Source organism: Lagopus muta, chromosome 1 (genome assembly GCF_023343835.1).
Source record: "Lagopus muta isolate bLagMut1 chromosome 1, bLagMut1 primary, whole genome shotgun sequence".
NCBI lineage: Eukaryota > Metazoa > Chordata > Aves > Galliformes > Phasianidae > Lagopus > Lagopus muta.
The window spans coordinates 91,112,999-91,130,748 of NC_064433.1; the positions used below are offsets into that span (position 1 = coordinate 91,112,999).

A 17,750-nucleotide genomic window follows, 5' to 3' on the forward strand; every position below is an offset into this window, starting at 1 on the left:
GGAACTAGAAGGACATTCAGCAACAGGCAGTAGCAAAGTATATTTATATTGCAACACACCGTTGGCAGTACAAACTAAGGTAGGATGCAAAAAATAAAACTAATGGAATGAACCTTTCACTTAAGAGATTCCATAAGGAGCCAATTCATGAAAGCATCAAAAAACTTCTATTAGACATTCAGTCCACAGTGCCAAGGCCAGGTTTTCCTTCTCTTCAGCTGAGGTAAGTTTGAGCTCTTTCACGCAGACAGTGCTGCCACTCCAAATCTGCTTCAGTGCATCCAGGTGTGACAGAGGAAAGCGCAGTCCATGAGGAGTTGGCTGAGAGGGGGAAAAAATGGGGAGAAGAGGCCACTTGAGCAGCGTGTTTGTTCTAACAGACAGGAGGGCAGCACGTAGGTGCTGACCAGCAGCATTCCTTCCCCACTTCACATGGGGATTTCCAATTGCATCCTGCAGGAGATCAGCATCACTCTGGCTATTTTCTTAATAAATGGAAATACCATTGAAATATCTTCTACCACAAAGGGTACACCTACATGTTCCAGCACCCCTTACTGAGGCAGGGAGACCTAAGGTGTGTGTCATCCTAACTGAAGAAGCCTTTCCCTATCCATGGGTTGTTGAAGGGGGTATCTTACCATAGCTGGAGACATTAAGGGCAGGAAGATACATTCTGGGTTGTGCAACATGTTGTGCAAGTGCCTGTGTAAGACCTCAGCTACCAGTTTTCTCAACAGGTCCAGCAAAATACACTTCAAAAATTAAGTAACTACCAGGCAGAATTCTTTGCTGTAACAGCTGAGAGGGTGTAGCTGCTGTGCATCCCAGGGGATACTGAATGTAGCCAGATCAAACTAGGATGTACACACTGACCAGCAGAAGGTACAGTGACCCCTCCCCCTGCTGCACATATGTCACTGTATCCAGTAGGATGTACTGAAGGACACAAAAGTAAGAGATGCTTTGGTACATGCCAATAGCTCTGTCACCCAGAGCATAATTCAAGGTGCAGATAACAAATGTTCAGCAAAACCCAACATGGCAATGTAGCTTTTGTGTGTGTAGGTCAGGAACAAACCTGTGCTGCACCTTCTTCGCTAGCGGTATCGTCATCATCTGTCCCCATCATGTGAGTTTCTCTCCTGTTCTTTAAGGAATGATAGACATACACCATTTCCTTGCGAATTTCATCCTAAGAAACAGCAGGAGAGAACAGTTACATTGTAATGATCTGGCCCATCTGACCTTAGATAAAAACCATGCACCTGCTGTGCAGAACATGGACTACAGTTAGTTCTGTAGGTCTCCCCAGGAAGGCAAGAAGGTGGCATAGTGCTGTTTGACAACAATCTCATCATTATCTCCTACCAAATCCTAAGAGGATGCAGCACCCAACCGATCCATACCTGCACAACCCTTTGAGACAGACCAAGAACTCTCATGCATGCAACACGCCCACAGCATGAAGCACAGAAGGGTGGTGCAGGGGTTATACTTACAGAATTTGCTTGGTCTGGCTCCACTGTAATTACAGCATGATCCCTGAACTGCAGTTTGATTTTGCTGTCTAATCTTGGCAGTTTTCCACCTAAAAAAGAAATCAGAAAGGAAGGAAACCATATAAATACTGCAAACTGACCCTTCTGTGCCCTGCTCTCCCAGCCATTATTTTGTACCTACATTATTTGTTACGTTCTCACCGTCTGTCTCAAACACAAAGCTCACACTAGACTGCAATCTTTGCCTACCTTAAAACACCATAATCATTAAGGGCAGAGTTAGCAACAGCCCTGCCATCACATCAGCAAAAGGAGTTGGTATTGAGCTCAAAACTCACCTGGAGTTAAAGAGTCAGCATCACATCCCAAGCAAGGTGGCAAACGGTTCATAATGAAATCCTTCCTCATGTCGGATGATCTCAGTTCTCTGCTGTTCTCCAGACGGTCTGCAAGCATTCTCAGAATGCTACTCAGTTTTTTTGTTGAGTCTGCTATATCCACCTGCTAAATATTCACACACAGTTCCTTTTACATGAATTCCAGCTACACAGAGACTATTCTGAAGAAAAAGAAGCACAGTAATGAAGTAACAATCTGGAAAGATAGGAGAGGACCACCAAAGGGTAACAATTACTTTCTCCCAAAACAACAATACTGTTTCTTTTACATGTTCCACATAACTGCTCACACATCAAAGCTGAAGCTAAGTTTTCCTCACTGTGGGGATGCCCACAATGCTGAAGGGCCTGCAAGTGTACCTGAAGGAGAGAACTGTTCCTTCTTCATGCTGATGAGCTGATCAGCAGCACAACCAACTACCATAAGGACACACGCTGCAACATACAGCTCCATTAACTTTTCAAAAGTTAGACCTGGTGGAAACTATGCCTACCTGACAGCTCCAAACCAAAAAGCATCCTTTGAGAAGAAGTGAGCCACACAAGGCCACTGTGATATGAAGAAAGGAAGTGCAGCAAACTGGACAACACTTCAGCTGCACCAAACCTCCAGCCACCCTGACATCTTCAAAAGCTGCTAGACAAGACAGTGCCTTTACACTGAGTTCTCAGAGCAGATGAGCAAGACCCATGCTTGCCACCGTGCTGTAGTTCCAGCTGGATGCACTGTTTTTCCCTCAGACCCTCTTACTTACCATAAGCAGTCTCCTTGGGATGCTTGTCCTCAAGGCCACATCCTCTTTTGCAGTATTGAATACAAGGCCAGGAATTGCATCCAATAAGAAGTCTCCCCAAGAGCTGCAGGATGGGAAGAAATAATAAGAATTACTGAAATGGCTGCAATGAAGTAAAACAGGCATACTTTATTGTGTGTTGGATAGTATCACTTAACATTCTTTTGAAGCACTTCCATTGCTGCAAGAAACATGTCCAGGGCTATCAACTTCAGCACAGATGCATTTTTAGCTTTGCTACAAACTTATGATCACAGGAAGAAGACCCTAGTATATCTCTACAGGGATTTTTAAGATACTTAGATACCTAACAGTCACCTTGTAGCGAGGGGTCTTCTGTGTGTGTTAGATCCCCATTCTAAGGCTGAACACATTCCAAAAAGCTATCTTTTGCTCTCCATGTTTCCATTCCCCAGCTGCGGTAAATCAGAGGAGGGAGGGTTCCCAGCTGCATCTTCGTCCTGTAGCCTGAGTCAATCTCACCAGGACCAGGTGTGCCCCTCATGCAAAAAAATGCTGTCCAGTCTACCTGTGGTCTCTCCCTACCTCATTTCAAAGAACAGTGAGACATCTTACATTTCTTACTGCTTCCCTCCTCTTCCACCGAATTCCCACATCAGCAACTATCTTCAGGAACCCTCTACTGTGACAAACTTCCCTGCTTACAACAAATGTCACCAGACTTGTCTTCCTGCCTCAGGCGGAGGTCTGGCCTGGAGAAACCTCACCCCAGTGCACAGTGCAGTCCCTTTGGGCTCAGAGCCCGAAATTCCTCAAGGTGCCATTTCATCAGCACTGGAAGTGCTGAGGAAGTACTGAGGAACTGCCCTTTCCACACATAAGGCTGTCAGGTCTCCAGCAACACACTTATAAAGAACTTGTCTGTCCAACACTACCTGACACACAACAACTCTGTATTGATCACACCGGACAAAACCTGTCCTGCACACCTAGGACCACTCCTGCACACCAATACAGCAAACCCACTTCCATCAGTACATCAAAGCACGCTTCTCCTGGTGCCACCCTCCTGTCTGTTCAGTTTGCTGCACCTGGGATGAGAAAAGCTCCAGGCCAACAGGAGGGTGGTGTACAAAAAAAGGACAGGGAATGGGAGGTGGAACAGGAATTCAGCTCAGTTGTGCCCCCCAAACACAGCCAAAGCAGCTCAGTGCTAACACTGCCACCTAGAGAATAAATGAATTCAAACACTCTGCAGCAGCCATCAGCACTTACAGAAAATAGTTCTTTGCCTTCTCAGCAGAAGATTATGTTAAAAGCCATAGAACCCATTTTTGATGATGGACTCACACAGCTTCACCTTAACCTTGCTCCAGTGTGGAGAACTGCCCAAGAGTTACCAGCAGCACTGACACCCCAGCCTTACAGAATGGTACACCTGGTTAGAAATGCATCTTAGAATCATCTAGAACATGCCAAAACTTGTTCTGTCCTATGCTGTAACAGAAATCCTTCCTGATTCCCAACTCAGGCCAATGGCTCCAAACCCAGCACATGAGAGCAGCTGACTGAATTGCAGCAGCATTTCCCTGTGCGATGAAAAGGTTTCAGTGGGCACAAGCATTGGATGCACGTCAAAGGAAATCTGCCTTGCATGCATGGGATAGGAGATGAAAAGCACAGATAAGCAGAAAACACAAGCAAAGAAAGAATGTGCAGCAAGTCCACCAGTACAGCGTGGGTGACTATGAAATGCAAGAGAGGAGGAGATGAAAGGAGCAATCCCCAACTCTCTCTCTGGATTATGAAACAAATAGCAATTGCAGCCACTGCTGAGAGTTGTTCTAAACATGACAGTGAGCTTCCTGTTGTAGTGTTACCTTCCACATTAAAGTCTGTTGATGATAAACAATAAAGTAGCCAATTAATATGCCGATGAGGTTGCTGAATAAAAAGCTTTGTTTACAAGGAAGTGTTTCCTCTGTTTTCCCCAACCTCCGCAACTGAAATTACAGCTACCTGAATGCTGGCCTAGATCTTGTCATTAACAGCAGGGTACGTAGGTGACAGTAGGGCACCTCACATATTCCATTCCACTGTGTTTCTACAAGGAAATGCTATGCCCTATCCGTGCATCACCTCACAGACAAACAAAAGATACAAGGACTGAATGGGACAAACACAGAAAAGAGCTCAGCAGAGTTCATCACAAGGTTGTATTTTAACTGTAAGACATCACTTCTTTGAAATGTGGGCTTCAGGTCCGTACTATTCACACACATTGCCTGGAAGATGAAAGCCATTTTCAGAAGTGACAGAAACGAGAAAGAGTAAGAAGGAATTACTTGTTTTGGTAGGTACTGATGGTCACGTGTGTAGAATGAGATACACCGGGAGGTGTGTCAGCTTGGTGAATTGTCCCTCTTGGGAAGTACAGTAAGTCGCCCGGCTGCAAAAAAAAAGAAAAAGAATTGATACATTTAGGGCACATGTTCAAACCTTACTGCACTGTTACCCAAACAAAGAAAATGCTCTCTAAGCAGACAGACAAACAGCATGGATTGGTTCTGTTTCTTTAATCACAAAACAGGGAGATACTCCACTTACATTTTAATAACAGAGCGCTCTATGCCAGAAAGTCTGAACTTCCCAATTTACTGTTAGTATTTACTGTACACCTGCCTGAAAACACAAAGCAAGCCTTGAAGGGTAGAAAGCACACACAATCCTACTCAGCTGCGTAACAGGGACAGAGCAGCAGCTGAGAGGAACCTGCTGAAAGTACAGCAAGCTAGCAGAGCAGACCTCAACAAAGTAGAAAGCTGCTGTTCCACGAGAAAGGACAAATATCCTGTATGGACCGTAAGCTGCTGCAGTACTGCTGTCTTAAATTCTCAGCTGTAGCACTTAAAAATATCAAGTACAACCTCTCCCCTCCTCCCTTTCTTCTCACTTACCTAAATTAAATCCCCAGGCAGATACACTTTAGACTAGGCAGTCAATGTAAGAGAGAAGTGTGCAGCAGGCCACATCACATCCAATAAAGAGGTTACCTACAGTTTCCCCTACAAACATCTACAGAGCTGCACAGCACAGGCAAGGAGAAAAGTCATGAAGCAGCAATGGTGAAATCGGATTCCATTTTAATTTTACTCTTCCTTAAATGTGGTCCCATCAAAAGAAGCAGAGATCACCGTCGCTCACAGCAGTCTTCACTGCAAAGTGTGACTCCTACTCATCTCATCTCCTTGGTAATCTCATCAGCATGAAGCAATGAACCAGCAAGCAAAACGTTCATCAAGTAGAACAAGCACTCTGGGTTGCAACAGGCAGAAGAGGACGGGACAGAGCAGCTCCCAAGAGACACAACGAGGTTCTGAGCACTTCAGCTTGCTCATACTTCTCAACTGGATAAAGGAGGGGCAGACATAGGAGGGGATATCAGCAGGGTAAAACAGGAAACCACTTGAGGGATGGCCAACCACCAACCAGCTCCGTGCCTGACATCAGTAAGAAGCCAGCCGTGTCCACAGCCTGCTGAATGCTCACCAAGACCAGCTGCACTCTGGCACTTGAGGCACAAACCAGCACACTCCCATGCACACCCAGCTACTCAGAGAGATCTGAAGTACATCTCCAACTGGTCCATTTGTTCCAAACTGCCCGCGAATGGCAGGCAGAAGTGCAAGAAAGGAGAAGGGAAATATTCTACTGAAAGGTTTAGGGAAGAAATACTGGTCTGTACATCCTTGGCAGAAAGTGTCACACAGACAACCAAAATCTAACAGAGATGACTCAAAAGAAAAGGGGCACAGGAAGCGAACAGCAAACCTGGAACATTTTTAAGGCCTTTTCAGGGCCAGAGGCCAGTATTTTCACTGCACTGACATCAGTAAACGGCCTGTGGAATGCAACGTTATCCCATAAAAATCCAGCCCAGCATGTTGTGGAAAGAAAAAAAAAGAATAATTGTAATTCACTAGGCTTTGTATCAAGTAATACTTTCTGACAACTGAAAATCACTGTCAGATTGCACAGCCAGTAAAGGTCAGCACCATTACAACGCAGAACGCTGTTCCTACACATACCTGCTTGCACAGGTAAGTCAGAACACAGAGAAGAGGAAGGACCTTGCCCACACAGGCCCTGTTGATAAGACACGAGGCAGAGAAACTACAGAGGCTTCTGAAACAGAGCAGCACTGCCTGCTGGGTAAGTAACCCCCTTCTGAATTACAACTACATAAACCACAACAGGCCAAGCACCAGATCTCCTGCCATCAGAAAGGCTGTATTCATTAGCCCTCATTAAACGCTCTTTTTATTCCAAATAACAAGATGCAGACGAGCATCTGGTTTTCAGGTTTGGAAAAAGAGAAAAACAATACAAGTCAAGACAGTTTTTCTTAGTTTCTGCTTTTGTTTCAGTCAGGTATTACATATGCCATATATTCACCAGAACAGTGCACAAAGGGATCAGCCTGACTGATCACAGACAATATGCAGCAGCACAAAACACTTCATAACTGTGATTAAAACCAATGTATTTTCTACAGGGAACTCGACAAACATGTACCCAGTACTCTGCCTCATAACTAAAGAAGTATTAGAGAATTTCCAGAAAGAACTGCTTCTTGGTCCATTATTTTAATCCTAAAGCACACGATGCCTTTGAAAAAAGATAACTCAGACAACTATGACATTTCTCATGCTCATTGTGCACCAATCCTTCCCCACAATTTTGCAACTGCAAGAATTCAGGATACTGTCTTCTAGAGAAGAATCATTTTAAATATAACTACTTTTCTCACAACTACAGTTCAGCCCAGTTAAAGAAGTTCAATTCTAATACCTTTAACACAAATTCATGCGTGGGATTCCCAATCCTATCTTCTGATTCCACGTTATACTCCCGAGCTAAGTGCACCGTTGGTTTATAGAGCCGCCAATGCTTCTCGCCTTCCAGCTGGAGGATGAACACCTGCAAAGGACCATAAATCCAAGTGCACAATGAAGCCTTGCTTCCTACCACGCATTCAACTCATTAGAAGTGTTAATGCACCGTCTTACTCGGGATGTCTGTGGAACCATGCCAGAAACCAGAGCCAGGAAGCAAACCCGATGACACAGTGCGGTTCTCTGACAACAGAAGAGACATATTTCACCTGCCCTGCTCCCAGCTACCTCACAGCCCAGGGAGCAGGATTCCTCTCCTGAGGAATTTGTACATGTCTATAATGCAGAACTTTACATCCAAAGTATTTTTCCAGGCCTCACTTAGAGACAGTGGGAAGAAAACTTAGGAAGTAAGATCTGCTTTATCCTACCTAAAGCAGGCACTTGGAAATCCCCATTTTTCCCAAATTACTTCAAAAAGCATTAGACAACTAACTTTAAAAGACATGATTTAGCCGAAGGTTGTTAGGGTGGTATGGTTAGGTTGTTGTTAGACTTGATGATCTTTAAGGCCTTTTCCAACCTGAGTGATTCTGTGTGATATGTCAGAATCTGCAAGTTCTAGAGCTGCTAAAGAAAAATGAAATGTATGCATTTAATGTGGAAAAAAAACTGGTACCACAGCCCAACTTGAAAAACTGCTTGTTTAACGCGCTGGTTATTGGAATGCTTCTTTTAGAAGCACACTCCATGTGATACTGCCATTAGACACCTCAGTACCCATTCAGTAAAAGTAAAGAGTGGGGAAAAAAAACAACCATAAAGAAACATTGTAACTTCTCAGTGAAAAAACATTTTTCTGTAAGAAATTACTTTATGAGAGAAGAAAAACCACACAGAGAGACCAGCAAAACCCCACGTCTATTCCCACAGACAATGTTGTACTGCCCTACCTCAACATCATCGTAGTGAGGGGGAAGGCCCTGGGACCCCTGTGGAGTAATATAGACATTTGATCCGACCAGAGACCCAAAGTAGCACTCCAGCTTCTCTTGAATCTTCCACAGCTCCTCCTGCAAAAAGAAAAGGACATGTTACTGTTGGAGACCTCAGCCAGCCTGGCCGCTACCCAGCTCTCATGCTCCCTGGCTACTCAGGGGTTCTTCTAGGGAAGAACCAACTGGGACACTGAGGCTGGGAAGGGATGGACAGGGTTAGGCACAGATGGAAATTCACCTACCACCTCCCATGAACAACAGAACATCTTAATAAAAGAAACACACACATGACTTTCATTATACTAGCTACTACCAAAGAGTCTACACAAAGATTAGAGAGCTTTTTGCGGTGACTCCAACTGTAGCACTTTGCAGTTACACAATGAAGGAGATAAAACATCTCTGACATGTTTTTTTTTTTATATGCCTTTAGATATATTGCAGTATATGTATCAGGTTATTTGTGTGTGGAGTAAGCCAGTTTTAGAGATGCTCAAAGCAAGCACCTTTGGTATCTTTCAATCTGTTAGAACTGCTTTGCTCCTCCACAACTGAAGATGTACATTAAAATTTAACAGATGCATGTCAAGAGATGCTTCTAAAAACTTCAAAGCACAAAGCTGGTGAAGTACATCATAACAGATGCTGAAGAATGCTGATAAGACTTCACCTTCCTCACATTACCACTCATCTGCGCAAACAGTGGCAGCAGTTACAAACACCATCACACCACCACAAAACCCTCTAATAGGTTTTAATTTTAATTCATCTGCTAGCTTTAGCTAGGCAAAATGAAGGCGCCAAAATGACGGGCTTTTCAGGAGTTAAAGAGCTGTACATTCCTGTCCTTACAGAATACTTCTTCATTAAATTGCAGGCACCACAGGACAGAAAAGAACTACTTAAATCCAAGCGTAAGCACCTGAGTCCTTGACACAACTGTGCAGGCACCACTGCCTCATTCTGAATGCTTCTGATTGAAGAAGCATGGAAAAGAACAAGAGAGGACAATCGCCAAAACTGACATACAAACCCATGGTACAATTCAAAGCCAATTCATCAGAAAGAACTGTGGTGTCCTGCACCTACATTATTTTACGCCTTACCCTCCACTGAACTGGCATAAATGCTCTATTTGCACATGAGAACAATGGAACAAAAACTAAAGCAGACAGTGATAAATAATCATCAGCATTACGCATTCAGATCTGTTTAAATTTTTATGTGACAAAGCAAATCCTTAAAAAGGAATACTTAATTTTATAGTGTAACTCATGTTTTTCTTGCTGCAGAGCACTGAAGCATGACGGACTGCACAAAATTATAAACCATGTTTTAATTAATATAGCTCATATGTGGTTTCAGCAGGCCACCGATGTCAGCTCCTTCACCTGGATCTTCTGGGAACAGAGACAAAGCTCTGTCCAGCACGCCTCAAGCAAAACACACTGCATTACAAAACACATATTAGTTTTACTTAAACTCATGAAATGACCCAACCTTAAACCTCTGAGGCTGATGGAACTGTATGGTTGCCTTTTTCTGCTCAAAGTCCCTCTTCAGCTGTGCGTAATTCACTCTGCCTTCTTTATTTAAAACCTTCTTTTTTCCATTTACACATCTGCAGATATTTATATCACGCCCATAGTACAGCCCTTGGTTGCACAGCTCCTTCAGATCTGACAGCTGGAAGAGGGACTGGTAGTAAGCAGCCAGTAGGGGATCGTTTCTCTGAACAAGCAGCGGCTTTTCCTCCCAGTACTCCTTGAAAAACTCCTCTGGTTTGATGGGAGAGATCAGGCTTGCGAAGAGGCTGTCTGGGTTCTCAAAATCCATGACTGATGGCAAACAAGCTGCTTCCACCTTTGCTCGTTTGGACTGCACCTGCATTTCCATCCCCACCTCAGCATGCTTCCCTCCCTTCTTGGGCATGGTCCTGTTCAAGAGGAGAGAGATGTAACAGTCAGCCAGCACCATAACCTCATGGGCCCTGTGCAGCTCCTCCCGCCTTCTCCAGTGGGGTACAGCAGCACACTGGAAACAGCTCTCCTTTCAGGTGCTCACTATTCTTTCCAAGTGGCAGAAAAGATAATGCCCCTAGCAGATCTCCAACCCGCTTTCAGTTCCTCTGCAAAGGGCTCTACTGGGTGCTGTTGCACACAGAAATGGCAATCCCACACCTGAATCTGTACTAGAAGCACAAAGAATCCAAATGGCCACACGAGAGATCTTTATAAATGCAGAAATCCAACCATCCTGTTAGAATGCTCTTTTGTAGCAATAGCAACATATTTTTTTTTAATAGTTCAGATGTAAGAGATTTAATAACATGCAAAGGGGTGGAGAGGGATAAAAGATAAGCTCGCACCCCATTGCTGCAGTTACCAGAGTGCAGCCCCAGCAGTACCTACGAAGCAGGTGAGGGAACACCTGGTATCACAGCACACGCTCGGAGCACAACAGGCAGCAATATCAAGGAGAGGAACATGGGAACAACAAGCACAAATTTAAGAGTTGGTTGTTGGGAGGGGAGAAGGCTCCAAAGAACTGAAAAAGCCGAAGGCAACTGCCGCAGCATTTGGCGTGGCCAGTTCTAGCAAAACTAAGTTTACAGAAGAGAGGAATGCTTTTAGGCCTTTGTGTTGATGCTGTGCAATCACAGCAAAACATACAATGGTATAGCTCTGCCTACATCTCCACAAAGTTGTCAAGCTTTGCATGGTTTACGTAGGCTAGCAAGAGAGCTTTTTAATCGAAATACAGTCAGTTAAAGTTGGAAGTCATTTAATTTGTTCTTCCAGGCAGATAATCTGCTCATATATTGTTATATAAAAATAATTATAAACAACAACAAAAAAAAAGACTGCCTGCTAGCCTCTGGGGTCTGGCTAACTGCAGCTAGCACTGGGCTTGTCTGAGCACGTCTGTGAGCCAATGGGAGCAGCCACAGCTGCTGCTGCTTGCATTCTGAAGGAAAACTATGGCTCTGCTCTCAAAAATGGCTCTGCTCTCAAAAATAAATGCTCTCACGCTTTCATTTACACAGATCTCTTACCATAGAAACACAAAGGTTGGAAAAGATCACTAAGACCACCCAGTCCAACCACCAACCCACCCCACCATGCCCGCTATCCATGTCACTCAGTGCCACATCCACACAGCTCTTGAACACCTCCAAGGACAGTAACTTCACCACCTTGCTGAGCAGAATGTGCCAGTGTGCTGCCACTGTTTTGGAGATTTTTTCCTAATATCCAACCCGAATCTCCCCTGGCCCAACTTGAGGCCTTTCCCCCCTCATCATATCACTGTTACCTGGGAGAAGAGGCCTACCCCCAGCTCACCACAGCCTCCTTTCAGGCAGTTAGAGAGCAATGAGGTGTCCCGAGCCTCCTCCAGACTGAACAATCTCAGCTCCTCAGGCGCTGCTTACAGTATTTGTGCTCCAGACCATCACAGCCCCACTGCCCTTTTCTGGACACGCTCCAAGGTCCCCGTGCCTTTCTCGTAGCGAGGAGCCCAAAACTGAACACAGCACTCCAGTGCGGAGCACAGGGGAAGCACACTCCAGCGCTACCAATACAGGTACACGCACGCAGTCCCCAACTCCCTCACTCAGCAGACACTGCTACGCCAGCTCCCGGATATAGCGTCTCACCGCGAGTTCCTCCGGCAGCCCGGAGCCACACGTGGCTACTATCACACTCTTTCCAGCAGGAAAGAACGCAGCGCGTAGAGCTGCAGTGCCAGCACTCACACGTGCAGCCGCGCTGATCGGGGCACGGGGCTCGCCCACGCTGCCGCCCGACCCGGTGCCCCAGCAACCCACGCCGCTGCCCTGCCCGGCCCGCCCCGCGTCACGCGAGGCCCGGGTCTCACCCCCCGCAGCCACAAACTCAATACCGTCGCCATAATTCGCCCCCCACACACACACACACACACGCGGCTCACCCTGCCTGGCGCACAGGCCGCGGAGCGGGGCGGGGCCAGGGGAGGCGTTCAGCGGCCGCCACAAAATGGCGGCGGTGCGCAGGGCGTGCGCTCTTGGCTGGGGTGTGGGCTTTGCTGTGGGTAGCGGAGAACGAAGTGCCCGGAGTATGTCTTGTTCGTGGATCGGGGGCTTAGCTGCAGAGCCCATCTGCTGATGATTCCCGAAGTCTTTAGTGTCTTCACTGAGCACATAAAAGCTTGCGGAAAAGAATGTTAGTTGTCTTTGTTAAGGATGCCCGTTAATGGGTTACTTTACAGTGGCGTGAGGAGTCAGAGAAATAACTAGGCAAGTTTGGGTGAGCTTTTGTTCTTGTGTGCTGACAGCTCCAAGCACACCTCATAGAACTACTGGCAGAAGGTGAATTTTGGAAACCTCAGCAGCCCTTCAGTGTATGGCTGATGGCTGCAGGTGGTTACACTGGGCACAAGATCGTTGTACAGTCCTGCTCCTCTGCGTGGTTAGTTTGCTGTTTACAAAGAAGCAATTCCTGCTGGCACAGCACAAATTGGGTCCCTCCAAACAAACGCTGCGTGATCCAAAGGGGTTCTGATTTCATTAAAGCATCAAAATTCCTATCTTCTGAATGGAGAAAGTGGCAAAATATAATACACTGAAGAGGGGGTCGGGGGGAAGGGAGGAAAAAAAGAAAAGCAAATGCTATTCATCATATTCAGTCCTTCTGCCTTCACCGCCTGGACTGCTTTGGTCTCCAGATGAGCAAAGCATTGTGGTCTCTTGACCATGGAATGCAGGCTGAGTAGAGTGTAGGTTTTGTTAGGGGATGAGTTTTGCCGGGCTGAAACTAAGTCTATCCTAATTGTACAAACTGTAATTGGAGGATTTACAAAAATTGACATCTCCCTGTCAAGTATTTCTCTTCACTGGGCTGTCACTTCGGAAGAGAAGATATTCTCTGCTTTCTAGTTCTGACTTATTAGTTCAACACAACATCACTCAGCATTCAGGACACTTTTCAAAATGTGTCACATTGTGAATATTTTGGTGTAAACATCAGTGGTTGGGATATTTGAAGGCATACAGTGTTGTAGCTTTCTGAAAAACGAGTCACCGGTGTGGAATTACGCTTACTCCTTCCACAAGAATTATAAAGCTTTGAAGAATGAAGCAGTTCTCCAGACTTTTGTTTGCAGCTCCATCACCTACATTAATGCTTCCAGGATGTTTTCTTAATCCAGATGGGTGTAGCAGCAGAGGCTAAATATAGGGAGGCCACATCCTGCGCTTCAGCTGCTGACAAGGAGCCATTACACGCTGTTATTTCTGTTGTCCAAAAATCCACAAAGTACCACCAGCATAACTGCTTGAACACCACCAGGGTGAACACTCCAACAAATATGCATTTACCTAATGTCTGTGACATTTTAGCTTTTAGCAAATACTGTGGGAAACAGAACTGTATTCGACTGACAGCAAAAACAGCCACAAATAACAGGAATGGGAAATACTTGTGAAAACTTCTTTAAGGACCTCCATGCAGATTTGTCCAGAAAACCTGACCAAAAGTATTTATTACCATCCCCTTATGGAAGATAAAACAAACTTCAAAAGGAGGTCTGTGGACTTTAGGCAGATAATGCTCAGAAAGCCCTCAAAGCAAAATAATAGTGTTAATAACATAATGTAATTAAATACATTTTAAAGTTATTTTACAAGAAAGGATCTGTGAAGTATAATTGATCCTGGTATCATCCCTGTCAGTGCATTGAGAAGATAAAAATTATAAGCCTTGCTGAAAAACGTTTGCAGTATCATCATTAAAAGAAACAATCCCCACTGCTATCATAATGAAATTGCTATGTACTGCTTACCGTGATGAGAACACTGCCAAAGGTTACATTCACAGTTGCAAAATAAATAAGTTTCCACTATCAGAGAAAACTAAGCTACTTTCAGGCACCTGTATAGGATATTCTAGGAAAGTAAATGTGGGTATGAAACCTTTCTCCTGTATGCTTTCACGTGTGGGACAGTTTGGTGGCCAGTCTGTGCTGGTCTTGGGCAGGCCAGACTGGAGAGCTCCTGCTGCCACAGATCCTATAATGTAATTTAGAAAACAGAACTGTCTTGGGTCGAGAATCATTCGGGGTATTTTTTTCTGTTGGAGATTGAGGATTCACTTTTGGCTACAGGATAAGTACTCCTTCCACTAAGGCCGAGAAAGAAATGATGTGAAAACAATGCTGTTACATTAGCTCATACTACAAGTTTAGACACACATCTGGAGCAATTAGATGGGATCTTCTCAGGAAATCTGGAGCATCTGTGCGGGATGCATTCATAATAGTGGTGAAGCAACAAGAATGTCATGGTAATTTTTTAATATATTTATATTACACATCTGCTCAGCTTGAGGTCTGCTGTGCCGTTGCTGTTGCCAAAGCCCTGTACATCCTTTGACTTTACGTTCCCAGCATTGTCATGCCTGGTACGGTTCTCCTTTCCATGACAGGATTTCCTGGAAGAGTATCAAAGCCGCCTTAGCTCTGATCATTTGTTTGGCAGGGACTCGTCTGCCAAAGTACCCGCTCATTCCATCAGATTTCAATTGCTCGGGATACAATGTGTTGCTAGCTTTTCCAGCTCTGTAACTGGGAGTTTGACAAACGCAGCTTTTTGAAACAGTAAGAGACATTGCCATACATTTCCAGCAGGAAAATCAAATAAACCAGAGAGTGGTTCAGACTTCCAAATTTATTCCCATTTCCTAATAATCTTAACCAAGCAGTGACCTTTTGACATTTTTTGCCACCACGAATTATTATTTCGAACCAACTTTGTAAATTTAAACCCACTTCATTAAATGACAGATAAACCCAGGAAATTTAAGTGAAAAATGCTTCTTACTTCGAGAAGTCACAGAAAGTATTCTTCATTCTTTTCTGGAGTTGTGAACACTTTCGTTATGTCCCTGGACATCGTTATTTCAACTTCCTTAGCCAAAAGTGTTACTTTCTTAGCCAGTACCCTTACCCGGAAAGGCTATTTATTTCCATGCAGCATCCATCTGGGACCAGTAGGATTCCTATATGTGGCTCTGTTTTGGCACAGATGATTCTTTTTATTTCCTGTGTATCTCAGATCTCAGTGTAGTAACCTGGCCTGTGATGGGGACCAGCATCGCATGCAGGCATGAATGGCTTCTCTAACTTTCAACCTCAGAAGCCAAGGGTGGGACAAAATCCCAAGTTTTGTCAGAAGTAACAGGTTGGTTTGTTTTCTTGATGAAGTATTCTAAAATATCTTCCTCAAAGCTGGGTTTCTGAAATGAGCAGCTAGGAAGAAAGCAGGTGATTAGTGTAGTTTCACATGAGGAACAGGTGTGGGGGTGTCACATGAAGGGCACACCTTGTGTAGGTGATGCTATTTACTCATGGGGAGGTGGCTGTAAGACCCCAAGTGCATTGGTTTGGGTCATTATTCCTGTGCTATCTTGGGGACTAGTGAGCAAGATTTCTCCAAAATAGAGGTCCTTCCCAGTAGCCTGATGGAAAGCCAGGAACAGCTGACAGGAAGATTTTTCTTGAGGCATTGGTTATGCACAGTGTACAAAGCCTCTTCAAAGCCTCTTCAACTCTTCCTGCTTTCTGCTGATCTCTAACCCACTGCTAAGTCACAGTCGCTTTCCCCACTTCCTTACCATCAAAGAACAAAGGCTCCTGAGGTGCACACAGGTTGTCTAGCAAAACAGAAATGCATTAAGTGAAACTGGGGTAGGGGCAATTTGAAGGTGATTGGTGCTGACTGCAAAACAACTGGATAACAAGTGGAGAACAAACAGAAAGGCTGATTAAAGGGGAATGGTTAGAGCGTAGATGGACACTGGATAACACATTGGCCAGGAGCTGCTATCTGTTTAGGTGTGTGATAAAGGGCTCTCTTAGTGAGCAAGCTGCTTCTGTGATACTGCAGCAGTAGCATGCACATTGGGTTGTCCCAGTGAATTATGGAGCAGTCCAGCTGAAATGTCAGACTGTGAGAGTTTTTCCATCAGCAGTTTTGCTGTTAACCAAACCAGCCTTGGTTTGATGCAGAAGCCAGTTTCAGAAGCTTTTAACCCTTTCCTCTACTGCTGTTGCATTACCCACATATCCAAGATAAAATCTAGCTTATAATGATTTCTGTTCATATGTACAAACCCCAGTAAAAAAAGTTGAACACAATATACACACTGGGAAATATAATCCTGGAATACGTGTCAATGACGTGGTTGTTCTGTAGAATAATCCTGCCCACGTTTCCCTTAAAAGATCTCTTCCTCTTGATGCGAGCTGTGCCCACGTTGGAGACACTGACTGCTCGTGCTCGAGTTTCATTCTCTTCACAGCGGTCAGTGAAAGCAGGCAGGTCCATCTCAACATCAGGATCATGGTAGCAGCCATCAAAAGCCATTGCTTGCACTGTATCAATATTGTACATTCCTGAGGCCTGGCAACAAAAAACAGTCATTGTGAATCTAGCAGGAGCCATTTTAGTAAATGATAAATAAATAAAACAGAAAATAAACAAAGCTTTCTCTCCAGTGCTGTTCTTCACACTGCAATGGCTACCTCACAGAGTGTGCTTACCTCAGATACTACTACTTGTGTATCCTGTGTGGCCCTGCCCTTTGTGCAGCACACGTGCAAATAAAGACATATATGTGACATAACACGCTTGTCTCAGGGACTGTTGCCAGCTGACTTGCATGTGCCCTTGCTTGTGAAATAGAAAAATCAAACTGACTCATCTGTAGGTCTGTGGGAAATTACTTCAAACATTTCTGTGTTTTTTGATAGCAGTATGAAATCGTGTGGGCAACATATGCATCCTTTGTGTGTTCTTCTACTTGTGATATTCCAATGAATGGTTTCACATGCGGGGATATTCATGAAGGGTTTTTTTTTTAAAATGAGTGCTTCATAGAAAGCAAATGTTTGACTTGTAAACATTTCTACTTCAAGCACGCTTTTCTAAAAAGGACCTAATCATTCATCTGGTCTCAGGACAAAAAAAAGTCATTAAACCCATCTGCCTAACTGAAAATGAGGAAGCAGAAGAAGGATAAGTAAACTCTGCTTTACAGGAAACAGGAGGAAACACTGCATGAGTATAGTCTGGGATATATTTCAGGGGCAGGATAAAGATGAAAACATTGTCTTCGTCAATAGGAAAAAACTGGGAAACAAAATGAGAGGTACTTTCCTCTGAGTG

At 44.5% G+C, this 17,750-nt stretch overlaps 2 protein-coding genes across 9 annotated transcripts in view; both read right to left on the reverse strand.

The window, feature by feature from the left end:
- Nucleotides 1-29: 29 nt before the first annotated feature.
- Nucleotides 30-12,697, reverse strand: RIOX2 (ribosomal oxygenase 2). Of its 2 annotated transcripts, none has more exons than XM_048934210.1 (10): nucleotides 12,500-12,697; nucleotides 10,049-10,484; nucleotides 8,504-8,623; nucleotides 7,507-7,635; nucleotides 5,001-5,104; nucleotides 2,656-2,758; nucleotides 1,841-2,006; nucleotides 1,503-1,591; nucleotides 1,082-1,195; nucleotides 30-321 (listed from the first exon to the last, which is right to left on the reverse strand). In XM_048934210.1, exons 2-10 carry the CDS (start codon nucleotides 10,478-10,480, stop codon nucleotides 157-159), a joined length of 1,422 nt encoding a protein of 473 aa, XP_048790167.1. In that variant the 5' UTR covers nucleotides 10,481-10,484; nucleotides 12,500-12,697; the 3' UTR covers nucleotides 30-156. The 2 variants fall into 2 exon arrangements, with proteins under 2 accessions (XP_048790167.1, XP_048790168.1); XM_048934211.1 differs by lacking the exon at nucleotides 12,500-12,697 and adding an exon at nucleotides 12,207-12,423.
- Nucleotides 12,698-15,246: 2,549 nt separating this feature from the next.
- GABRR3 (gamma-aminobutyric acid type A receptor subunit rho3) overlaps nucleotides 15,247-17,750 on the reverse strand; it is a 58,011-nt gene continuing 55,507 nt past the window's right edge. For all 7 annotated transcript variants that reach the window (XM_048933144.1, XM_048933145.1, XM_048933143.1 and 4 more), the window contains one exon: nucleotides 15,247-16,985. In XM_048933144.1, the coding sequence (XP_048789101.1) occupies nucleotides 16,683-16,985 (303 nt within the window). In that variant the 3' untranslated portion in view covers nucleotides 15,247-16,682. The remainder of the gene's footprint in view (nucleotides 16,986-17,750) is intronic.

Coding starts and splice junctions, on each gene's coding strand:
- RIOX2 (XM_048934210.1), bottom strand. CDS start 10,480: ATGCCCAAGAAGGGAGGGAAGCATGCTGAGGTGGGGATGGAAATGCAG. Junction 1,592..1,840: donor TGCTGACTCTTTAACTCCAG/GTGAGTTTTGAG, acceptor TTTCTTTTTTAG/GTGGAAAACTGCCAAGATTA. Junction 322..1,081: donor GCGAAGAAGGTGCAGCACAG/GTTTGTTCCTGA, acceptor TCCCCCTCTCAG/CCAACTCCTCATGGACTGCG.